Below are 18,492 nucleotides of genomic sequence, written 5' to 3'. Positions count from 1 at the left end.
ACAGTGAATCTGACAACCTTTTTATGTGACAAGAAAAATATGTAATCTCTGTCAAACCAGACTTTTGGGACAATCTGTTCTCTCTCTCTCTGTACTGCTACATCACACCAAAACTGAGGCTGCAACTAATGATTCACTATTGATTAGGAATGCAAATTGTAAGCAATTTCTTTGATTGGTAGTTGGCTGCCTCAATAAATTATCAGTTTAAACGTCGATAGTATGTCAGTTCTTTTTCTTTTAACAAACTGTTTCAAGAACTGATATATGATCCATGTTTGATTCAAAAATCAGATATCCTATTTTCAAAGTTAAAAATAGAAACTCTAAGTTATTTGAATGATAAAACTAAATAACACAAAATAATAACCTTTTTTAATATTAAAATGTAATAACATCAATATTGATTAATATCCATTAACCTGCATTTGTATTTTTATTTTATTTTTCTCTGTGTATATAAGCAGGTATTTGTAATTTGTGAAAAGATACTTTTAGTTTTTTTGTACCATTGCTGAGTTGTCATTCATTCTCTGATTAAACAACATTATAGTGGGACAAAATCTATGCTGATCAGTATGAAGACTGATTATAGTATTTTGGATGGTCAAAGCAGATAGCGCTCAGTGTCAACTATTTAGTTAATCTCCTGCTATTTCAATAATCAGTCAGTTGGTTTGATTTATTTTTTATCTAATTCTAGCTTTTTTAAATTTGAAAATGTTTCTCTCTCTTTGGATAGTGGACAAAATTAGATATTTGAGGATTTCATCTTATGTTTAGACTGATCAGTGTTTATCTCCATTTTCTGACCTTTAATGAACCAAACATTTAGTGGATTATTCAAGAAAGTAACCAAAAGAATCAACAATGACAATAGTTGTTACTTAAAGCTGTCCACGCTGAGATTCAGTGATGCTGAAGAGTTGAAGTTTAATTGTATATCCATGTCTCAGGCTATAGAGGGCAGAGGGCTGTAGGAGTGGGGAAATCACTGGGCCACATGCTAATCTCTGTTGATGGTTTATGTAACTCCCAGCATCACATGATCACACGTCACCACCCGCCCAGCTACTGTCTGTACTCGGTAATTCACTCACTAGTCAGCCATTCAAACACAAATGGATAACATCGACAGAGCAAAAATGAGGAGCACACTTATACACAGTCATCATAACCTGGCACGCTGCCTTTGATTCCCCTGCAGCTGCACTCACTACTGCATCCATAGGCCGCGACCCAGATCTGCTCACTAGATTTAAGACAGTACGAGGGGGTGTCAGAAAACACTAAACAAAGAAGCTCGGGACACACCGCTCAGTTATTTTGGAGCGCATATGATCCCCCTGACGGACGGCTCCATGAGAGTGCGGGGAGTACGGGTGCAGGGCCATGACGAGATGGCAATGAAGCTTTTGTTCTGGGAGCTGGAGCAGCATCTCAAAAGGTAAACTAAAGACAGGGAATCCCTGGGGAGTTAGTACTGTGTAGCGCTGCTTGAGCCAATCATTACAGTAGCTGCACACAAAGGGCTGCGTGGCTATATTGTCCTTTTCATTCAGTCATTCATGGCTTCGGTGGCAGCATTAATACTGAGGGATACTTGAAGCAGATACTTTAAACTGGCTTTTACGTTCAATTAAATGTGATATCTAGAGATAGGTGTAATATTAGCGATGAAAAAGTGTGGGCACAGATGACATACATATGTGACATCAATTTGTGCCACTTAGTAACATCTCCAGAGGAGCGTGAGTAATTAAACCCACAGCATGTTTCTTTTTTTGTCACTGAATTTCTTGCCATATTCTGCTGTTTTGTAACTGCTCTGTTGGTCCATCTGGTCCATGATTTCACATAAAGTCACCCTCTCTACTACAGATGCACAGAAATACCACAGTGTACTTATGTGTGTCTGTAGTAGCAGCAAGGCACATCATGTACAGTAAATACTACTGTGTACTTCTTTACAAGATGAGCCTTGGCGCTGCTTAACATTGTTGTTTTTTTACTTATTTTTTTGCTTTGTAAAGAAACAGCACTGAAAGCTATGCATTCTTCAATTTCTGGAGGCGCTACATACTTAGCAGTTTTAAAATATGCCTGTGCAATATAACTCGACTGAGCCCTGCAGAAAATCTAAAAAATATGTTTTTGTTGTATCATTTGTTGATTTGGCATGTCAAATGTAACACCATAGTGTGTGGTTGAAACATATAGTTTTTTGTGTATATGATATAATGATAAATTATGCGCAGATGCAATGCTGTTTTGGACTAAGGTCTGCCCTTAATTCCACATAACGTCTGTTCTGATGTGCATACACTTTTGGGTAATTTGTCTCTTAAGAAGTGTCAGTAGGTCACTGGGTTATATTGTTTCACTGCAAAGCAGGAAGGCCATCAGCTAGCTGACCTACCTCTACAATGCCGTCTGCTTTATAACAGTTGAGACCTCTGTAATTTATAAATCAGGTACATGTGCTAGTGACACTGTATTTTTGTGGTGTAAACATCTCCACTGAGCTTCACAGGAAATGTTTTGTCTGAACGGAAAGAAATTAGAATATAAACCTTTGTTTACAAAATGTACTCATGTAAATGAACCATCAACAGCATCTGAAAACAGTTACTTCATTTGTTGTGAAATGAAGTAACTGTATTTGATGTTTAAAGCATGCAAATCTCATCCTTGACCAGTAACTTTTCAAAGTCCTTTTTCTTGGAACGCCATCTAGTTTATTTCTTGGCAAACTGCCGGATGAACCGAGTAAAGCCCCGTACTGAGCCTCCGTTTGCTTTTCTGTATATGTGACCACATAAGATTGGAGCTTCATTCCTCAAGAGCTGCAGTCGCGCTGGCTATTTGGGTCTGGATAATTGGCTAAACCTTCCAGTCAAAGAAGGGACCGGAAGAGATAAGTGTGGCTTAGATCCTCTTATTGGGTTCTTGTTAAAGTGTTTGACTGGGATCAGAGGTGAACAGAAGCTGACATGAGTATGAGTACTTCAGAGCCTCTGTTCAAGGTACTGGTGCTTAATAAGCCAGGACTCTGCTGTGATATCTGAATTAGCCTAAGCCCTTTAGTTTTAAAGGTGACTACTGAGTTTCAAATGACTTAGGAGGATCGTTAACCTGAATGCTGTGTTCCCAGGGTTTGAATATGTCTCCTGATTGACAAGGTTTTAGCCTTCAATGAAACAACTATGCACCTGTAGTACTAGTACTGACTTCTTTATAGTTCTTCCTTCTCCCTTACCTTTTGACTTCAGGTTTTCTCCATGACACACCTGATCACTTTAAACCTCTAAATTGGCTGATCCTGAAACAACAACAGGATATCTGTATTTCTTTTGTGTGGGAGAGTGTGTGATCAGAATTAGGAATGTCAAGAGTGTGTACACACGATTTTGAGGTTTTGGGTGTAGCTTACTGGAATGTGTGGAGGTATGTGTGTGTTGTGTAGAAGATGTCTGAGGTGGGAATTTCTGTGTTAAGGTGTTGTCTGTGTGGTGCCTGTGTGACCATAGATACTACCCCCTGATGAGGTGTTGTGAAGACAGTTTTTGGTGTGTGGCAATGTTGTTATGAGGTCAGATTGACCTCATCAATCTCCCATTTCCTCCATTGTCTCAAAGACTAATATCCCAGGAAAAAAGGTCATATAGCGTCAGGCAATTTGTCGACCACTGGTCTGGGGACCCATGGAGGAGAGTTTAAAATGCATAAGAAATGTTAAATCAATCAAGTCAGGACATGTCCAGGCACGATAAATGGCTGGAAAATAGGCCTGTTGCCTTATTTTGGATTCAAGGTGATGCTGTTATGGTTTTGTTCTGCCGAGAAATGCCTTCTGACTATTTTTCTAATATTTTATTTTTGTGGTTTCTGGTTTGGAACACAAATACACAGAAAAAAAATAACAAATCTGTCACCAAGAGTAATAAAAACTCATCTATTACCAATAGTTAGCCTTAGTCAACGGTTACTTGTGCAACATTCCCAGGAAGAGAGGAAAGCCTACAAAGACAGTACCAACAGGCCATGCAGCATGAGTCAGCTGAAGTCCATATGAGTCTTAGTCCATCCAGTCCGAAAAGGAAATTAAAACGATTAATGCCTCATTGCTTTTACCTGGCAGACACACATTAGAAATCCAGTGTAAAACTACAGAACCAAGTATTTCTCCTCTTTCTATGTACCATTCCAGTTCATCTTTTTACAATTGTTGCATCAGTTAAAGAATTAAGTAAGTCAAATGTCTATTAGGCTGACAGAAATTCAAGTAGGACTGAGTTTATCCACTGTGCCCACAAGCATTTTTAAATATGTAAACCTTTGCATTACTTTGTATTACGGATAGACTGATTATCTGTCTTGGACATTATCAGTGCTAATATTCAGCATTTTCCAATTATTGGCACATGTGATTTTTCTGTCAGATTGGCAGTAGATTAACTAATTGAACGAGGTGCTACGTTGGCGTCCTCTCACACAATATCCCACCAACAACAATATCTGATTGATAACACGTTAAAATGAATAGTTTATAAAGGCTGAATGATCTCAATCTGCAACTAAATGTATCAAATAAATGTAGTGGAGACGAAGCAAGTGTCAGAAAATGGAAGTATGCAAGTAAAATACCTAGATATCGTACTTCAAAGCAGCACTTAAGATAATTATACTTTTGGTAGAGTCCATCACTGGTTGTTATATATTTTGACAGAGATTTAAATCTTTACTGCAAATGCAAACTGTCCCAAATATTGTTTCTCAGTCTCCTTGATTTCTAATAATGGGTATCAGCCCTGAAAAAGCCATGTGTGTGACCCCTTATTTATATGTATCCTCTGATAGTACTAGTCCCTAGCTTCACACTTTGTGGCCTGGACATCCATTTTTGCTCTGCTTCTTCAATTCGCTTGGTTTTGGAACACTGAGTGAATCTGTCCCAGATGTCCTCAGGAGCCTGGATGTTTCATAGCATACAAGGAGATCAGAGCTGTATTCAGGCCCAAAACCATTTAGTGCTTTATAGACTGGTACTAAGACCTTAAACAGACTTTGACACACAGGAAGCCAGTGCAGTGATTTAAGGATTGGTGTACTGCGTGTGCTCCAATTTCTTTAGCTCTGCAGTGCTGTGTGTGGCCACATGGGGGCATCATGTGCACGGACATGATGATGGCACTATCTGGACACAGCCAAGGCATTTTATATTGTTGGATCAAATGCAGTTGTTACTGTAGATGATAGTATGTTGATTATTACCAGACTTGTGTTGAAAAATCTGATTTTTGGCTTCTGCATATTTACTGTCAGTGTTTGTCTTTGTATTACTTTATTCCTACCCAAAACAGAGCTGTTCAGATGACTGAAAGGGCTGTATTTTATAAAGTAGCTGTGGTGAGGAAGGTTTCACATTCTTAACACCCCTGAAAAATTGAGGGAATTGATATGAAACAGCCTAAAATGGTATGTAGTATTTAGTCATTTGAGAACAAAATCTCTCAAACTGCTTATATTCACTAACATTTCGGGCAGGAGTATAACTCACCACATGACATTTTTGTATGCATGATGAGACCCATTATTATCAGAGGGATTCCTTGTAGTGTAAGTGTTCCTCGGGGTTGAGAAACACTCGCATCGGGCTGAATTCCTGTGTCGAAACAGGAGCTGATGGATGTCTAATGTCGCTGTTTGAATCTTCTCCTTCCCCTTGCCTGCTTTTCACCACTACAGCTCTTTTCTTTTTCTCTTCCCATCCGGTTTTCCCCGGTTTCATCCACCTCCTCTCTCGCTCCTGGAATATTTTATGCAAAAACGCGTCAGCTGAGCGGCAGGTGGGGGCGTTCCCGCATAGATTATGCAAACGGACTCGGTCTCGACCAATCGGCGGCCGCCCTCTCGGTTTGTCGCTAGATAAATTATGCGCGCTCGTCCCGAGCCGCAGATTCGTGTTGTGGAGCCGAGATGAGCTGACCTTGGATTGTATTTGTGCCGCGGCGGTCGGTGCACGAGCTTTTTTTTCTACTCACAATATCGCCTCGTGGATGTGTCTCACGGAGCTGGTCGCTGGAGGTCGAGACGGGATCTGTTTGTGAGCGGACTGTAAAAAGAAAAAAAGAAACAAAAAAACAACCCCCCTCAAAAAACAACATGGCCAGCATGAATTCGCCGTGCTACACCGTGGCTATGGATCTTGGCGTCTGCCAGCTGAGAAATTTCTCCATCTCGTTCCTATCTTCGTTACTGAGCGCGGAGAGCTCTCACGTCAAGCTCGACAATAGGTAAATACTATTGTAAAGCCCCGTAGTGTCGTTTTACTGTGTTCACCTGCGGCAGTAATGTCACCTCTGTTCGTGTGCGTGTGTGTGATGGAGGGTTGAGTAGATGGATGCTACTCTCACTGGGCCATACCGCTTTGTAGGAATGAGGAATTGCTCCACAATGAAACCAGGCCGTTGATTTTTATAGAAATTTCCAGAGGCTTCCTCTAACGACCCACATTTTCTATAAAGGGAGGCGGGCTGCTTCTCTGAAGGGCTGCGGCTCTGCATTGATCCTGTTGGTATTGCAGCACAGATCGGCTCGAAACTGTTTTTTTAATTTCTCTTTCTCTTATGTTTTTTGCAGCTCGTCAGGAGCCAGCGTTGTGGCTATTGACAACAAGATTGAACAAGCAATGGTGAGTTTTTTTTGTTTTGTTTTTTTAGCCTCTAAACCCTCACAAAAAATTCTGACTAACTGCTATTATTACAAACAAAAGGATGTTTGAAGAGGAGGGCTTCATTATAACAGGACATCGCGTGATTTGTGTTTTTATTTGCATAGTTTCATGTTTTTTTAATTTAAATCTCTGGCACAAAACAACAAAAAAGGCTGTCGACTACAGAGAATGTCACATTGTATTGTTCTGGTGGTCATGTAATTTCATACATGAAGTTATTTTTGGGCAAAAAAAAAATAATTACTGTTTATGCTAACAAGAAACTATGCTAGTTAGCTAGCTTAAAAATAAGTGTAACTAGCAGTTACCTCAAACCAACGGCCCACATAGCTGGACAATAAAGTATTATTTTTGAGCGCGGTGTGATATGTTTGTTGGCATAATTGTGCCGTTTAAATAGAAAGATTATACATTCAGAACTTTTTTTCTGTCTGGAAAACGAAACCTAGTTTTATTTTCTGTTTCACTTTAGTATGTTGTTGACGCTGCTGCTGTCAGGCCTGTTGCTAGGCAAACTGCAGGGCTCACACGCCTGGTTATAAATATCTCGCCTTCTGATTGGCCCAGGTTTAATGACGTCGCACTTTGGGAATAAACACGCTCACGTTTTGTCTTTATTGTCTGTTCAATGTGTTTAACCCTGATTCTTCGTGATCCTTTTTTTTTCAACTTATGTCATTATGTGTGTAATATTATAGGTGTTCATGGCTCCATTTTTTGTTAGTCATCAGGCATTTCAATCACACATTGACTTTTCTACATTGTGAACATATTGGCAGCATTCTGTAGAGCAGTCATATATTACATACATTTGTCTGTACTTTTTTAAATGTCGTTTTCCTCGATTAATGACATGATGACAAAATTTGTTTTTATTTTTATTAGCGGTTTTCTGTAGTTGCTAACTATTTGTAGGACTGATATTGACAGTAAACAAACTTTTAATACAAACACAACAACATATTTATTTTGTGTTTAAATTGTTAGACACTTACTCTCATATCAGCTTCTTTGTTTGTGAAATATCTTGTATCGATATTGGATGATGATGAGCATTAGACACTAATCAAATTTTGATTTTAACAATTTGCAACATTACCAGTTACCAATTTGCAACATAGATCAGTGTTTTATTTGTACTTTACTGTCATTTGAGTACTAGTTACATTTATAATCATATGTTATCTTATTTCTTTTGTCATAAAAACGTAAAAATTGTTGGGTCATAGTTTAGAAAAGAAACTTTTGGCTGAGTGCCTTGGCTCTTTCTTCAGGGGCACTATGTATTTTTGGAGAAGAAATTGAAATTTAGAATTGTATTATTTGCAATATTAATTTGCTAATCATACAAAATTGATATCTTTAAAAAATGGAATAAACAAATTGTTGTGTGACAGGGTCTGCCAAATATAAACAAAGTAAAACTACGAATTGATGTTGTCTTTCTAAGGTCAGATTGTTTAAGTTTTATTCATACATGTTTATTGTTTATTTAGTTTATTTAGGGATTCAAAAAAATCAACAAAATATGGAGATCTTAACATTTATTTCCCAAAACTACATAGTGCACCTTTTGATGTGAATGTGTTGAAACATTCCAGTCATTGACACTGATCTCCCTGTCTGTCTCAGGACCTGGTGAAGAGTCACCTGATGTACGCAGTGCGTGAGGAGGTGGAGGTCCTGAAGGAGCAGATCAAGGAGCTGATCGAGCGTAACTCCCAGTTGGAGCAGGAGAACACCCTGCTGAAAACGCTGGCCAGCCCGGAGCAGATGGCCCAGTTCCAGGCCCAGGTTCAGACCGGTTCCCCGCCTGCGCCTCCGACAGCTGCTACACCGGGACCCCCGAGCAACGCCACCCTCGTCCAGCCCACCCTGCACAGCTCTGGCCCATCGGCGTAGCCTGGTCTGTACACAGACAAACTGACTGACATTTTTTGAGTTCTGCTACAGCAGCAGCAGAGCTCCACCTTGCCTTCTGCAGCAGGAGGTTACGCTGTTAAGACAAGAATTTGCACATATTTATCTCTCAGAAGGATGCAGCTGGTGGGACAGGCGGTGCAGTGCTTCAAAGCGCAGCAGGGGGTGACAATCTTGAAGACGGTGTATGGCGAGATTAGTTTCAGAGCAAGATTGAATCATCGAACATTTGCCAAATAACCCTTGGACATATCAACTAGAATGTCTTACCAAGAAGAAACAAAACAAGTCATCAGTGGCGACAATATACTTAACTATAGATTAAAAAAAAATCACTGTGCCTGTGTCTGGATTTTAAGTGATGTCGATTTTACTGATGAGGGCGGTGGAGGAGGAGCAGGAGGTGGAGGATTGTATTGGTTGTTACCTTTTTTTTTTTTTTTTGCTGAATGATGTAAATAAAAAAGTTGTTCTCTCTCAATGCTGAATCCTAAAGTTACAGGTCGAGAGGTTTGAGAGAGAGAAAAAAAGCCTTCTCAGAGTGACAAATGAAGAATGTGAGCAATTATTACCATGACAAAGTCCCCATCTGGAATGGGGGAGTTGGGGGGGGGAGGGAGGGAGGGTATTTTGAACAACACTTGGCAGAACTGGTGACGTTACTTCAACTGTGGGATGTTGGGATGAACAAAAAAAAATGTGGTTTCTTATGGAGATGATGATATTCTATTTCAGTATTTCTCTTTCAAAGCTCCTCATTTTTGCCCTGGACAAAGCTCATCATTGCTGTTCTCTCAACCCTGCAGTGGCATGTAATTTAAACCTTATCCGACAGGGTTGAGACATTTGGGCTAAGCTGCATTTTCTCTTTTCGTAATAAAAAGTTTGATGGGCAGAAGATGATGTATATTTCTGTATAGTGTAAGTACCATGTAAAATAGTGAGGAGAGGGAGGGAGAAAAACAACAGATGCTATCTTGGCCACACAGATTGAAGCGGGTGAGCGAGGAACGTGCTGGTCTTGCCCAAGTCTGTGTCGTCTATTTTTAATGCTGTATTTTCAAGACTGTGGACGGACGGAAGGTTAGGTTATTTAACTGACAACAACACAGCCAACAATGTTGTCCATATCTCTTTACTGCGACATTAACTCTTACTGTACAACCATTCTCACTTTGCTCTTTTTTTTCTTTCTGGAGTATTTGCACCTTTTATGATTTTTTTTTTTTTTTTAAGTTTTTGACAGTGATGTACTTCTGGATGAACAATATCTTAAAACTCAACATTTAACAACAAAAAAACAAAACAACAAAAAATACAAACTCTGGAGATGTGTTTTCTTTTTCATTCTGTGTATCAGTTGTATGCTCATGTTCTGTGCATGTTTCTGCAAAAGACCGGATGAGATATTGTAACATACTTACCACAATTGCACTTGACAGCTGCACTTCACACCTTTCAATAAACATGCTTAAAGAAGAATAACCACCTGATCACATCTCTGTCCTATTCTTCCTCGTGTTACCACGCACGGTGTCTGGTATGAGGTCAGTGACTGGCTACTATGTTGTGGAACTAGTGAGATTGAAGCCACAGTCAAGTGGTGTTGCAATTGAAGCTACCAGGTGATCTTTTCTGATTTCATTCAGGTTAGGAAACAGTTTTATAATTACCACCATTAAAGGATGCAGTATGTTGACTACTGGTCAAATGTATAGTTGGAACAAATATGTGGCCAAATCATCATAGTATTTGCTTACTGCCAGTAACTGTGGCTGCTGTTGGCTAGTTAGCTGTGCAGTCTAAGTAGTTTTGGCTTAGGATTAGTCAGGGCTAGCTTGTTAGCTTGTTAGCTTACTCACTTGGTCATCTCTGCAGCTCAATACATAGATATCATAGAGCCTACTACTACTACTACTGTTTCTTCCAATTCTTTCAAGAATTTAAATTTTTGAATGTTTTTATCTAAAACTCTTTCATAGTGCCACTTGAATAAAAATGGTACTTTGATTGTTAATCAAACTACAGTTTACTAAAATGGGTTAACAAATGATTAATAAAGCATTGTTAACAGGGAGTGTTAAGCAATTGTTAACAGTGAAATAACTATAAACTAAAGTTTAACTATCAATTTATCATTTATTAATCCTCAAAGAGAGTTTTCCTCTCCTATTCTAGTAGTCAGCATAAGTACAAAACATCATCTGATTCAGGATGAGCTGATTCAAGTTGGTGCTTATTGGGGAAATTCAGACAACATTCAGTTAGAGCCATAATTTGCCTCAGGACAATCCTACACTGAAAGACAAGAAATCAAAGATTTCCAATGAAAAGTAAATGTTGAATGCATTTTTAGAACCAAATTACAAACTTTTCAGGGTACATGTAATTAAAGAGTAGATACCTAGATATACTGGATCCATGAAATAAAATTTAGTATATACTCCAGTGTGAGTTCTGTTTTAGCCTCTGACAAGACTTTCCTCATTCACTACAACCAAACTCCAACATTACATTGTGTGTGTGTCATGTACAAAAGCAGAAGTAAAACTGGAGGCTTCCTAAATGCTCAACATTTATTTGAAAAAAGATCTTCTCACACGTCACAGACGAACACTTATACAGACAGATATGGCACATTGTCAGCAGGAATCTCTGGCCACACACACTCTCACATTAACAGTCACACCTTTACACACACACACACAAAGGTGCCAAGTGAGTGATATCACACGCATGTTCTCCAGCCAACGTGGTTTTAGACTGTCCATAGAAAAGCTTGTCAGTACCACAGACTGCAACACTGTAAACGCTGATCGGGGGTGGTGGTTGGGGGGGGGCAGATGTCCATGGGAGGGGCTGGTGGAGGAGGTGGAGGAGGTGTCGGCGGTGGAGGTCGGGGGAAGCTTCACTCTGAGGTCTGCTGGATCCGAAGCTTTGGCGTCAGTCTCTGTGCCTCCGGAGGGGGGCGGGGGTGTGCAGGTGCAGGCTAGCCGGACTCAGTGAGGGCAGGGGGGAGGGATGGGAGGGGAGGTGGTAGTCCAGAGGCTCCTTCTGGATCACATCCCCATGCGGATACTCTGGATGATCTGAAATATGGCTGAGAGACACAGACACACCATGTCTTTGTGTTAATGTTTTGTTTTTGGTTGCTTTCATTCAAAGTAGTTTTTTTTTTCTCCAGGTTAATTATTTCTTACTACATTAGTTTACAACCATATTAGCATAATCAACCACCATCATGGCTATATTATCTTATTTCCATATTAGGTTAATTACTCTGATATTAGCTACATTAGTTTACAACCTTATTAGCATAATCCACCATTGTATTAGCATAGCATTTTACTAGCAGTATTAATGATTTCAATATCTACATTAGCTATATTAGCTTACTGCCATATTAGTGTAATCAACCATGTTAGCTAAATTAGACAGTACCTTATTATCAGAATATATAATTGCATCAGCGTCATCAACCAACATATTGGCTACATTAACTAACTACTATATTAGTGTGATGTACCATCATATTAGCTTATTGCTATATTATTGCTATCCACCATTATATTAGCTCAATACCATATTAGCGTAATCAACCACAGAATCAACCAAATTAGCTTTCTACTTTATGAGAGTAATCAACCACCTTGTTAGCTACATTATTATGTACAGCACTTTGGTCAGTGTGAACTGTTATAAATGTGCTTTTATAAATAAATTTTACTTACTTACTTACATTAGCTTACTACCATGTTAGCATAATCAACAACCATTTTATTTGCAATAGCTTTGTTCAAAATTAGCATAATCAACCACCAAATTAGCCACATTACTGCAGTAAGCAATCACAAAATTAGTGACATTAGCTTACCACTATGCTAGTGTAATAAACCACCATATTAGCTACATTAGTTTACTTTAATGTTAGTGTAATTGAGCACCATGTTACCTACAATAGCTTACTACTATATTGGTGAAACAAACACCAAACTAGATGTATTAGCTTACTCCCATATTAGTGCAATCAACCACCAAATTAGTTACATTAGCATATTACCATACTTGTAAGGTTCGTGTTATCCACCATTATATTAGATACATGATCTTATTGAAATATTAGCTTGATTTATGAGCATAATAGCTGCGTTAGCTTACTAACATATCTGCCTAATCAACCGCTATACTAGCTAAGTTAGCTATCTTCCATGTCAGTGTAATCGATGTCCATATTTTGATGTAATCAACCAGTATGTTAGCCACTACAAAACATAAGTAAAACCATGCGAACACACATTTTCCTCTGTAGGAGTGAAAGAAGCATACCTGATCCACACACAACAAAGACAAAGAGGGCAAGCAGCCAGGGACCCACAGGATACTTCTCCTCTTGTGGTCGCTGTGAGAAACACACACACACACACACACACACACACACACACACACACACACACACACACACACAGACAGTACATTAGCATTACTACTACAGCAAAAATGTGACAGACGCTGCAGAGTTAAAGTGAAACAGTGTGAACATGACTAGATTTACAAAGCGGCGTCACATTTCTAACACTGCTCAGGTTGTTGGAGCTGAAGCTGCTTTTGTGCTTTGTCACCTTTTCGTTTTCTCTCCTGGAAACCTGCCTCCACACATCATCTTGTCTTGCACAGTGGGTAAGATGAGATGGAGTATGCTGCTCGTCACAGTGTCCACCACAACAACAACAGCAACAGTGATTTTCTAGTGGCACTGAACAGGCCAGAGAGTCTAATCATACGCTGAAGGTTGCTGAGTTGGCGGGGTTTTTTTTTTTTCCAATTGCGGCTCGTGTGGAAAAGAAAAGTGGAGCGGCACGAGTCGTTGGTCTAGACTGATATGGGGGGGACAAACACGTCTACAGCTCAGGACATGTGACGTGTTTTCATCTACTGTTTTGTGAGGGAGGTGGTTACAGTCAGTGAGATACGGCGATGGTCTCAGTGATGCTGGAGGAAGTGGAGGTTATCTTCACGATAGCAGCAGCGGTGTGGGTGAAAACAACCTCGACGTTTGACTTTTTTAAACAGCTGTTTAAACCCTGTTTAAGAACAGAGGAAGAGGAGGAGGGGAAGCTGTGCGAGGTCACAGTGCACCACAACCCACATGAGAAGCGTGACGACTGCATTCAAAATCTCTGTGGTGAAAATACTGCAGTGTAAGCATGTTAATGCACCAGTTCAACCATCAGTCTCATTCACGCTCATGTTACCTCGCAAAGTCCACTTTAATTCTCCCCTGTTGGCCCCCAGTACCACCCAGAACCACCACTGCCCTGTGGACCCCTCACTGTACACCTAATTACAAAGCCATCTCTACTGTGTGTCTCTACTTTAAAAGGCACAAAACATTTATAACAGATTCTGAAGAAGGATGGCTCATACTTTCCACCATAAATGGGAAAATGTTCCTTTTTCTCTCCGGAGCTCTTGAATGTATCACACAATCTCCCTCGACTTTGCAGCAGGCACGAAACGAACCTTGAGGTGAGGTTTTTTTTTTTTTTTTTTTTTTTTTTAAATCTTTTTTTTATGTCAACGGCTGTTTCCAAGGTGAAGTGCGAAATTCAATCTCAACTTTAAAGACGGGAAGTCCTTCTGAGCACTCGGAGGAAAATGTGACAGTGAACAAGTTCCGTCTGCTGAAAAAAACGTGCGATGCAATCAAAAGTGAGAGATTCCCTGGAGCCGAGGTAATACCTTCAAACTGTAGCACAAAGAACTTAAAGACATTCATATCCAAGTGCTGCATGAAGGCAACTCCAATGTTTGGAAAGCTGGCTTGATCAACGTTTACAGATCAGCAAATTAATAGTTTAACTTTCTCCCGACTGACTAATCAATAACTCAACTACTATCACGACTTTACACATAAAGGGCTGTTCTGTTCTGTTTTCACAGGACAGACATGCTACTGCTGTTTGATGATTTGACACAGTATAATGTAACTTTATGGTATATAAATTAACATTAGCACAACATTTAACAACTACAGCAATTAACAAACGTTTGATCTAAAACTCTTACATAGGGCCACTTAAATAAAAAATGGTACTTTCATTTTTAATCAAACTACAGTTAACAGTCATTACTTTCTAAAACATTTATAAAGCAATTACTTGCTCAACCTTTAAAATCAGTTAACATATAATTAATAAAGCATTGTTAACAGTGAGTGTTAAGCAATTTTTCAGCAGAATAACTATTTTTACACTTACACATTTTAACAGCAAGTTTTCAAATGCAGAACTTTTACTCAAATCTAAGATTGTCATACCCTGTGCATTTGTTTGTCTTATTACAATATATTTGTGTTGTTAAAATATATTTACAAGTTTATATCCGCTATGTCAAGTTTGATCTGTTTATCAGCACATTATATTTACAGAATACAACTTTTTTGTTTTATTCAGACCTTTTAATGTTCATTATAATAAAGACATCACCTTTAAGTATTTGTCCCATGTTCTGTCCAAAATCTGTCAACCAAATTTGATATCACAGAAATATTTGCATTCAGAATCAAATATTCACATTTGAGTTGATGAATTTTTGTGATTTTAAAAAAAAAAAAAAAGTATTTCCTCTATAACAAATCAAAACAATGAATGAATGAATTGATCATCAAAACATATCATCTATAGCTCTCTCCAAGCTTTGCTCTCTGGTAGTTATTTACCCTCCTCCTAACACCACCTGCTCTTCCTCCTCCACCCTCACTGATGCACTCAGGAACAAAGTAACGTCAAGTTACTGTGCGGAGGGCGGTAACGAGCTGAATAAATTACATTATCATGAAACAGCTCAGCTCAAACGTTTCCCTGAACATCTCCCACACGGGGCTTTAAAACATGTTGCTGTGTGACAGGAGACACATAAACAATCAGCTGACACCACCACCACCACCTCCTCCTCCTCCACCATCATCCTGCTGTATCCATACCGGAGTGAACGTCACCTATCTGGGCTAATGTCATGCTGGCGTCTCGCTGTCAGTTAACGGCTCACCAGCGTCTTGGCCACGTTTCCTCTCTGCGTGATGTTCTTGCTGTGTTTCTCGTTGGCCATGCGGATCCTCTGTTTCGCCACCATCTTCCGGCGCTATTATTTACACCCGGGATAAATTAGTGTCTTATTTTGTGAGGCTGCGGGCTGTCGACAGCACCTCCTGCGTCAAGCTGGCGCACCTCTGACGCGACCGCACCGGAAACGCGCTCGATTCGGCTTTCAAAATACGAGCGAGGGGGCTATTAATCTGGCTTTTAGAGAGGAGGTGTTGAGAGGGATTTTGTCTTTAATAACCCGAAAAAATTAAATCCATTTTCTCCGACTTATTACTACGCGTGTTTGATACACATTCCCAACCGCGTAATAGGAATATCGGCAAGTGCTTTTATTTTGAAGGGCATCACAGGAACTGACAGGCTTCGTGTTGGGGTTTTGTCTCACAGCTGCTCTCTGCACCTGGAGAGAGGATCCAGTAATCGATGGTGGATTTAATTGATTACATTTGGGGAAAATAAAAGAATACAGACAGGGAGAAAGTATCTGTTTTGTCACAGGAATGTGTTGTCAGAGTTTTAGTGAGACGATGCTGTAGTCTGTAGGGATTTATTATATATATATTTTTAAAAAGATTGTTAAAACTGTAATAAGCAAGAAACAGACTAAGATGTAAGGAAGTATTTACATATATATGAATCACATGAATAAAGACATTACATTTAAAAAGCAACACACAAAGCAATTGTGGAAATATTTGTGCAGTAGGTAAATGCAAAAGTTTAAATTGAGGCAGGAGATCAAATGGTTTACGTTTTGTTTTTCGATGTCCTCTCCTCATCGGGGAGTATTTTCTTCATTCTGACTGTTTTGAAACCCAGAGGTCAGTTTGTGTCTGCGCTCATCTGGTTAACTCATCTCAAAGTCAACAGGTTTTTTGAATTGGCCTGAAATAAGATCTGTGCTCACCACAGGTTTAAAAATATTTACAAGTTTCGGTCTACAATATAAAATACATCCTCAAATATCCGACAATTCATTCATATAGTGTATGTGGGTCTTAAAAATGGCAGTTGCTAACAAGTGGCTGAACGAGACTGTAGAAGACATTAATTGTCATCAGGCCGAACATGGAGACTCATCAACTCACTGGTCCATCTTTAATGGTGGAAACTGATCTACTCTAACTTTACAGTTTGTAGATTTAATGTAGTCTGTTTATAGCCAAACATTAGCTTGTTACTACTAGAGATGAAATGTATGCTTTGAAAATCATCTGCTAAGATTATTTTCCTGAACAGAACGTGTAAGTATCATAAACTTGAGTTCACCACAGAACATATATTTGTTTACATACCAAAATCCACTGTAATAATCTCATAGGCTTTTTTCAAGGGAACCACACTGATGCTAACCTTCAGGTAAGCCTATAGAAATATGTCATCACTACACCACTCTATTCCTGCTAGTTATCTTTCTTTTCTTTCTGATTGAACTTGCTTTGGTCATCTGAGTGTTGCTGGACTAACCAAGAAGTCTGTTCAACTGTTTTGATGCTTATTTGTGTCTCAAACCTAAAAGCAATTGAGGTTCCTTCTCTGTATTTATTTATTCATTGTATTATACTGTGTTTCTGTTATTTGGTATGATCAAATCAAATAAGATGTCTGTGGAAAAAATTAGCTAAATTAGCTGACTACCATCTTAGTGTAATCAACCACAACATTAGCTACATTTGCTTACCGCCATGTTAGCGTGATAAACCTCCATATTAGCTATATTAGCTCACTGCCATCTTAGTGCAATCAACCAGAATAGTAGATTCATTAGAAGCATAGAAACAGCATATTAGTTACATTAGCTTACTACCATCCTAGTGTAATAAAGCTAGCTATATTAGCTTACTGCCATATTAGGCTAATATAGCTGTAAGCTAATATAGCTAATATGTTGGTTCTTACACTAGTGTAGTAGGCCTAGTAAGTTTATGTGGCTAATGTGGTTATTTATTATGCTAATTTAGCACCGTAAACCACCATATTAGCTACATAAACTTACTATTACCCTAGTGTAATAAACCAAAATATTAGCAATATTACCTTACTGCGATTAATCTAACCAACCAACTAAATTAGCTAGGCCTACATTAGCTTACTGTTATATTAGTGTTATTAGCTGAACCTGAACATTGTAATCTTCAAGGTGCTGGATTCTTCTCAGGGCTGTTTCATTAAACTGCATTTGTTTGAAGTAGATCTACTGAGTGTTGCCATCATGTTTTTTTTTTTTTTTTACATCAATTTAAAAAACAGTTCTCAAGGGTTAGGATTTCAAGTATACTGTTCTTCTTATTGCAGAACACAACATGCAAAACTTGCTGTGAGTAAGTAAGAAACTGCAGCCTTGGTGCAGTATTTTAACTAGGCAGAACAACTATAAAGAATTATTCAAAACCATATATCTATTGAGATAGTCCTAATTCCACATAACACTATGGGCACAGTCGGGGGTACTTTTCGCTCCAAGAGACTCGAGCCTCTGAAGCACGATAACTGCCTGCTGGCAGGATCTTTTAAGGTCAGGGTGATAAGCTGCCACTTTCTTCCACAAATGGCCCGCATTGTGACGTTGTCTGGCCATGTTAACCTAATAAAAGCAAAGAAGAAAAGGACCAGGCTACAATTTAAACTGAGGCTAACATGATGAACGACGACTCAGCTTTACTCAGGCTGACTTGCACATGTTTCTGAATCTGTTACAGCTGACTTACATCATTCTCTCCATCTGACAAGACA

At 39.1% G+C, this 18,492-nt stretch overlaps 2 protein-coding genes across 2 annotated transcripts; one reads left to right on the top strand and one right to left on the bottom strand.

Moving 5' to 3' along the window:
- The first annotated feature begins 5,382 nt into the window (after positions 1-5,382).
- On the top strand, positions 5,383-10,149 carry LOC119026067 (TSC22 domain family protein 1-like). Its single transcript, XM_037110168.1, has 3 exons — positions 5,383-6,296; positions 6,643-6,694; positions 8,369-10,149. Exons 1-3 carry the CDS (start codon positions 6,166-6,168, stop codon positions 8,636-8,638), a joined length of 453 nt encoding a protein of 150 aa, XP_036966063.1. The 5' UTR covers positions 5,383-6,165; the 3' UTR covers positions 8,639-10,149.
- A 1,069-nt stretch (positions 10,150-11,218) lies between these two features.
- On the bottom strand, positions 11,219-18,457 carry serp2 (stress-associated endoplasmic reticulum protein family member 2). The gene is made up of 3 exons (XM_037110169.1): positions 15,704-18,457; positions 12,983-13,055; positions 11,219-11,756 (listed from the first exon to the last, which is right to left on the bottom strand). The coding sequence occupies exons 1-3, from the start codon at positions 15,785-15,787 to the stop codon at positions 11,716-11,718; spliced, it is 198 nt and encodes a 65-aa protein (XP_036966064.1). The 5' UTR covers positions 15,788-18,457; the 3' UTR covers positions 11,219-11,715.
- Positions 18,458-18,492: the final 35 nt, after the last annotated feature.

Source organism: Acanthopagrus latus, chromosome 9 (genome assembly GCF_904848185.1).
Source record: "Acanthopagrus latus isolate v.2019 chromosome 9, fAcaLat1.1, whole genome shotgun sequence".
NCBI classification, from domain to species: domain Eukaryota; kingdom Metazoa; phylum Chordata; class Actinopteri; order Spariformes; family Sparidae; genus Acanthopagrus; species Acanthopagrus latus.
The sequence above is the reverse complement of the archived record's forward strand: the minus strand, read 5'-3'. Positions and strand labels throughout refer to the sequence as shown.

Bases quoted from the DNA above. Each gene is read 5' to 3' on its own strand.
- serp2 (XM_037110169.1), bottom strand. From the start codon at position 15,787: ATGGTGGCGAAACAGAGGATCCGCATGGCCAACGAGAAACACAGCAAG. The intron at 13,056-15,703 runs GTGAGCCGTTAA...TGTTTCTCACAG, and splicing joins GAAACGTGGCCAAGACGCTG to CGACCACAAGAGGAGAAGTA. The intron at 11,757-12,982 runs GTATGCTTCTTT...TGTGTCTCTCAG, and splicing joins CTTTGTTGTGTGTGGATCAG to CCATATTTCAGATCATCCAG.
- LOC119026067 (XM_037110168.1), top strand. From the start codon at position 6,166: ATGGCCAGCATGAATTCGCCGTGCTACACCGTGGCTATGGATCTTGGC. The intron at 6,297-6,642 runs GTAAATACTATT...TGTTTTTTGCAG, and splicing joins CACGTCAAGCTCGACAATAG to CTCGTCAGGAGCCAGCGTTG. The intron at 6,695-8,368 runs GTGAGTTTTTTT...TGTCTGTCTCAG, and splicing joins ACAAGATTGAACAAGCAATG to GACCTGGTGAAGAGTCACCT.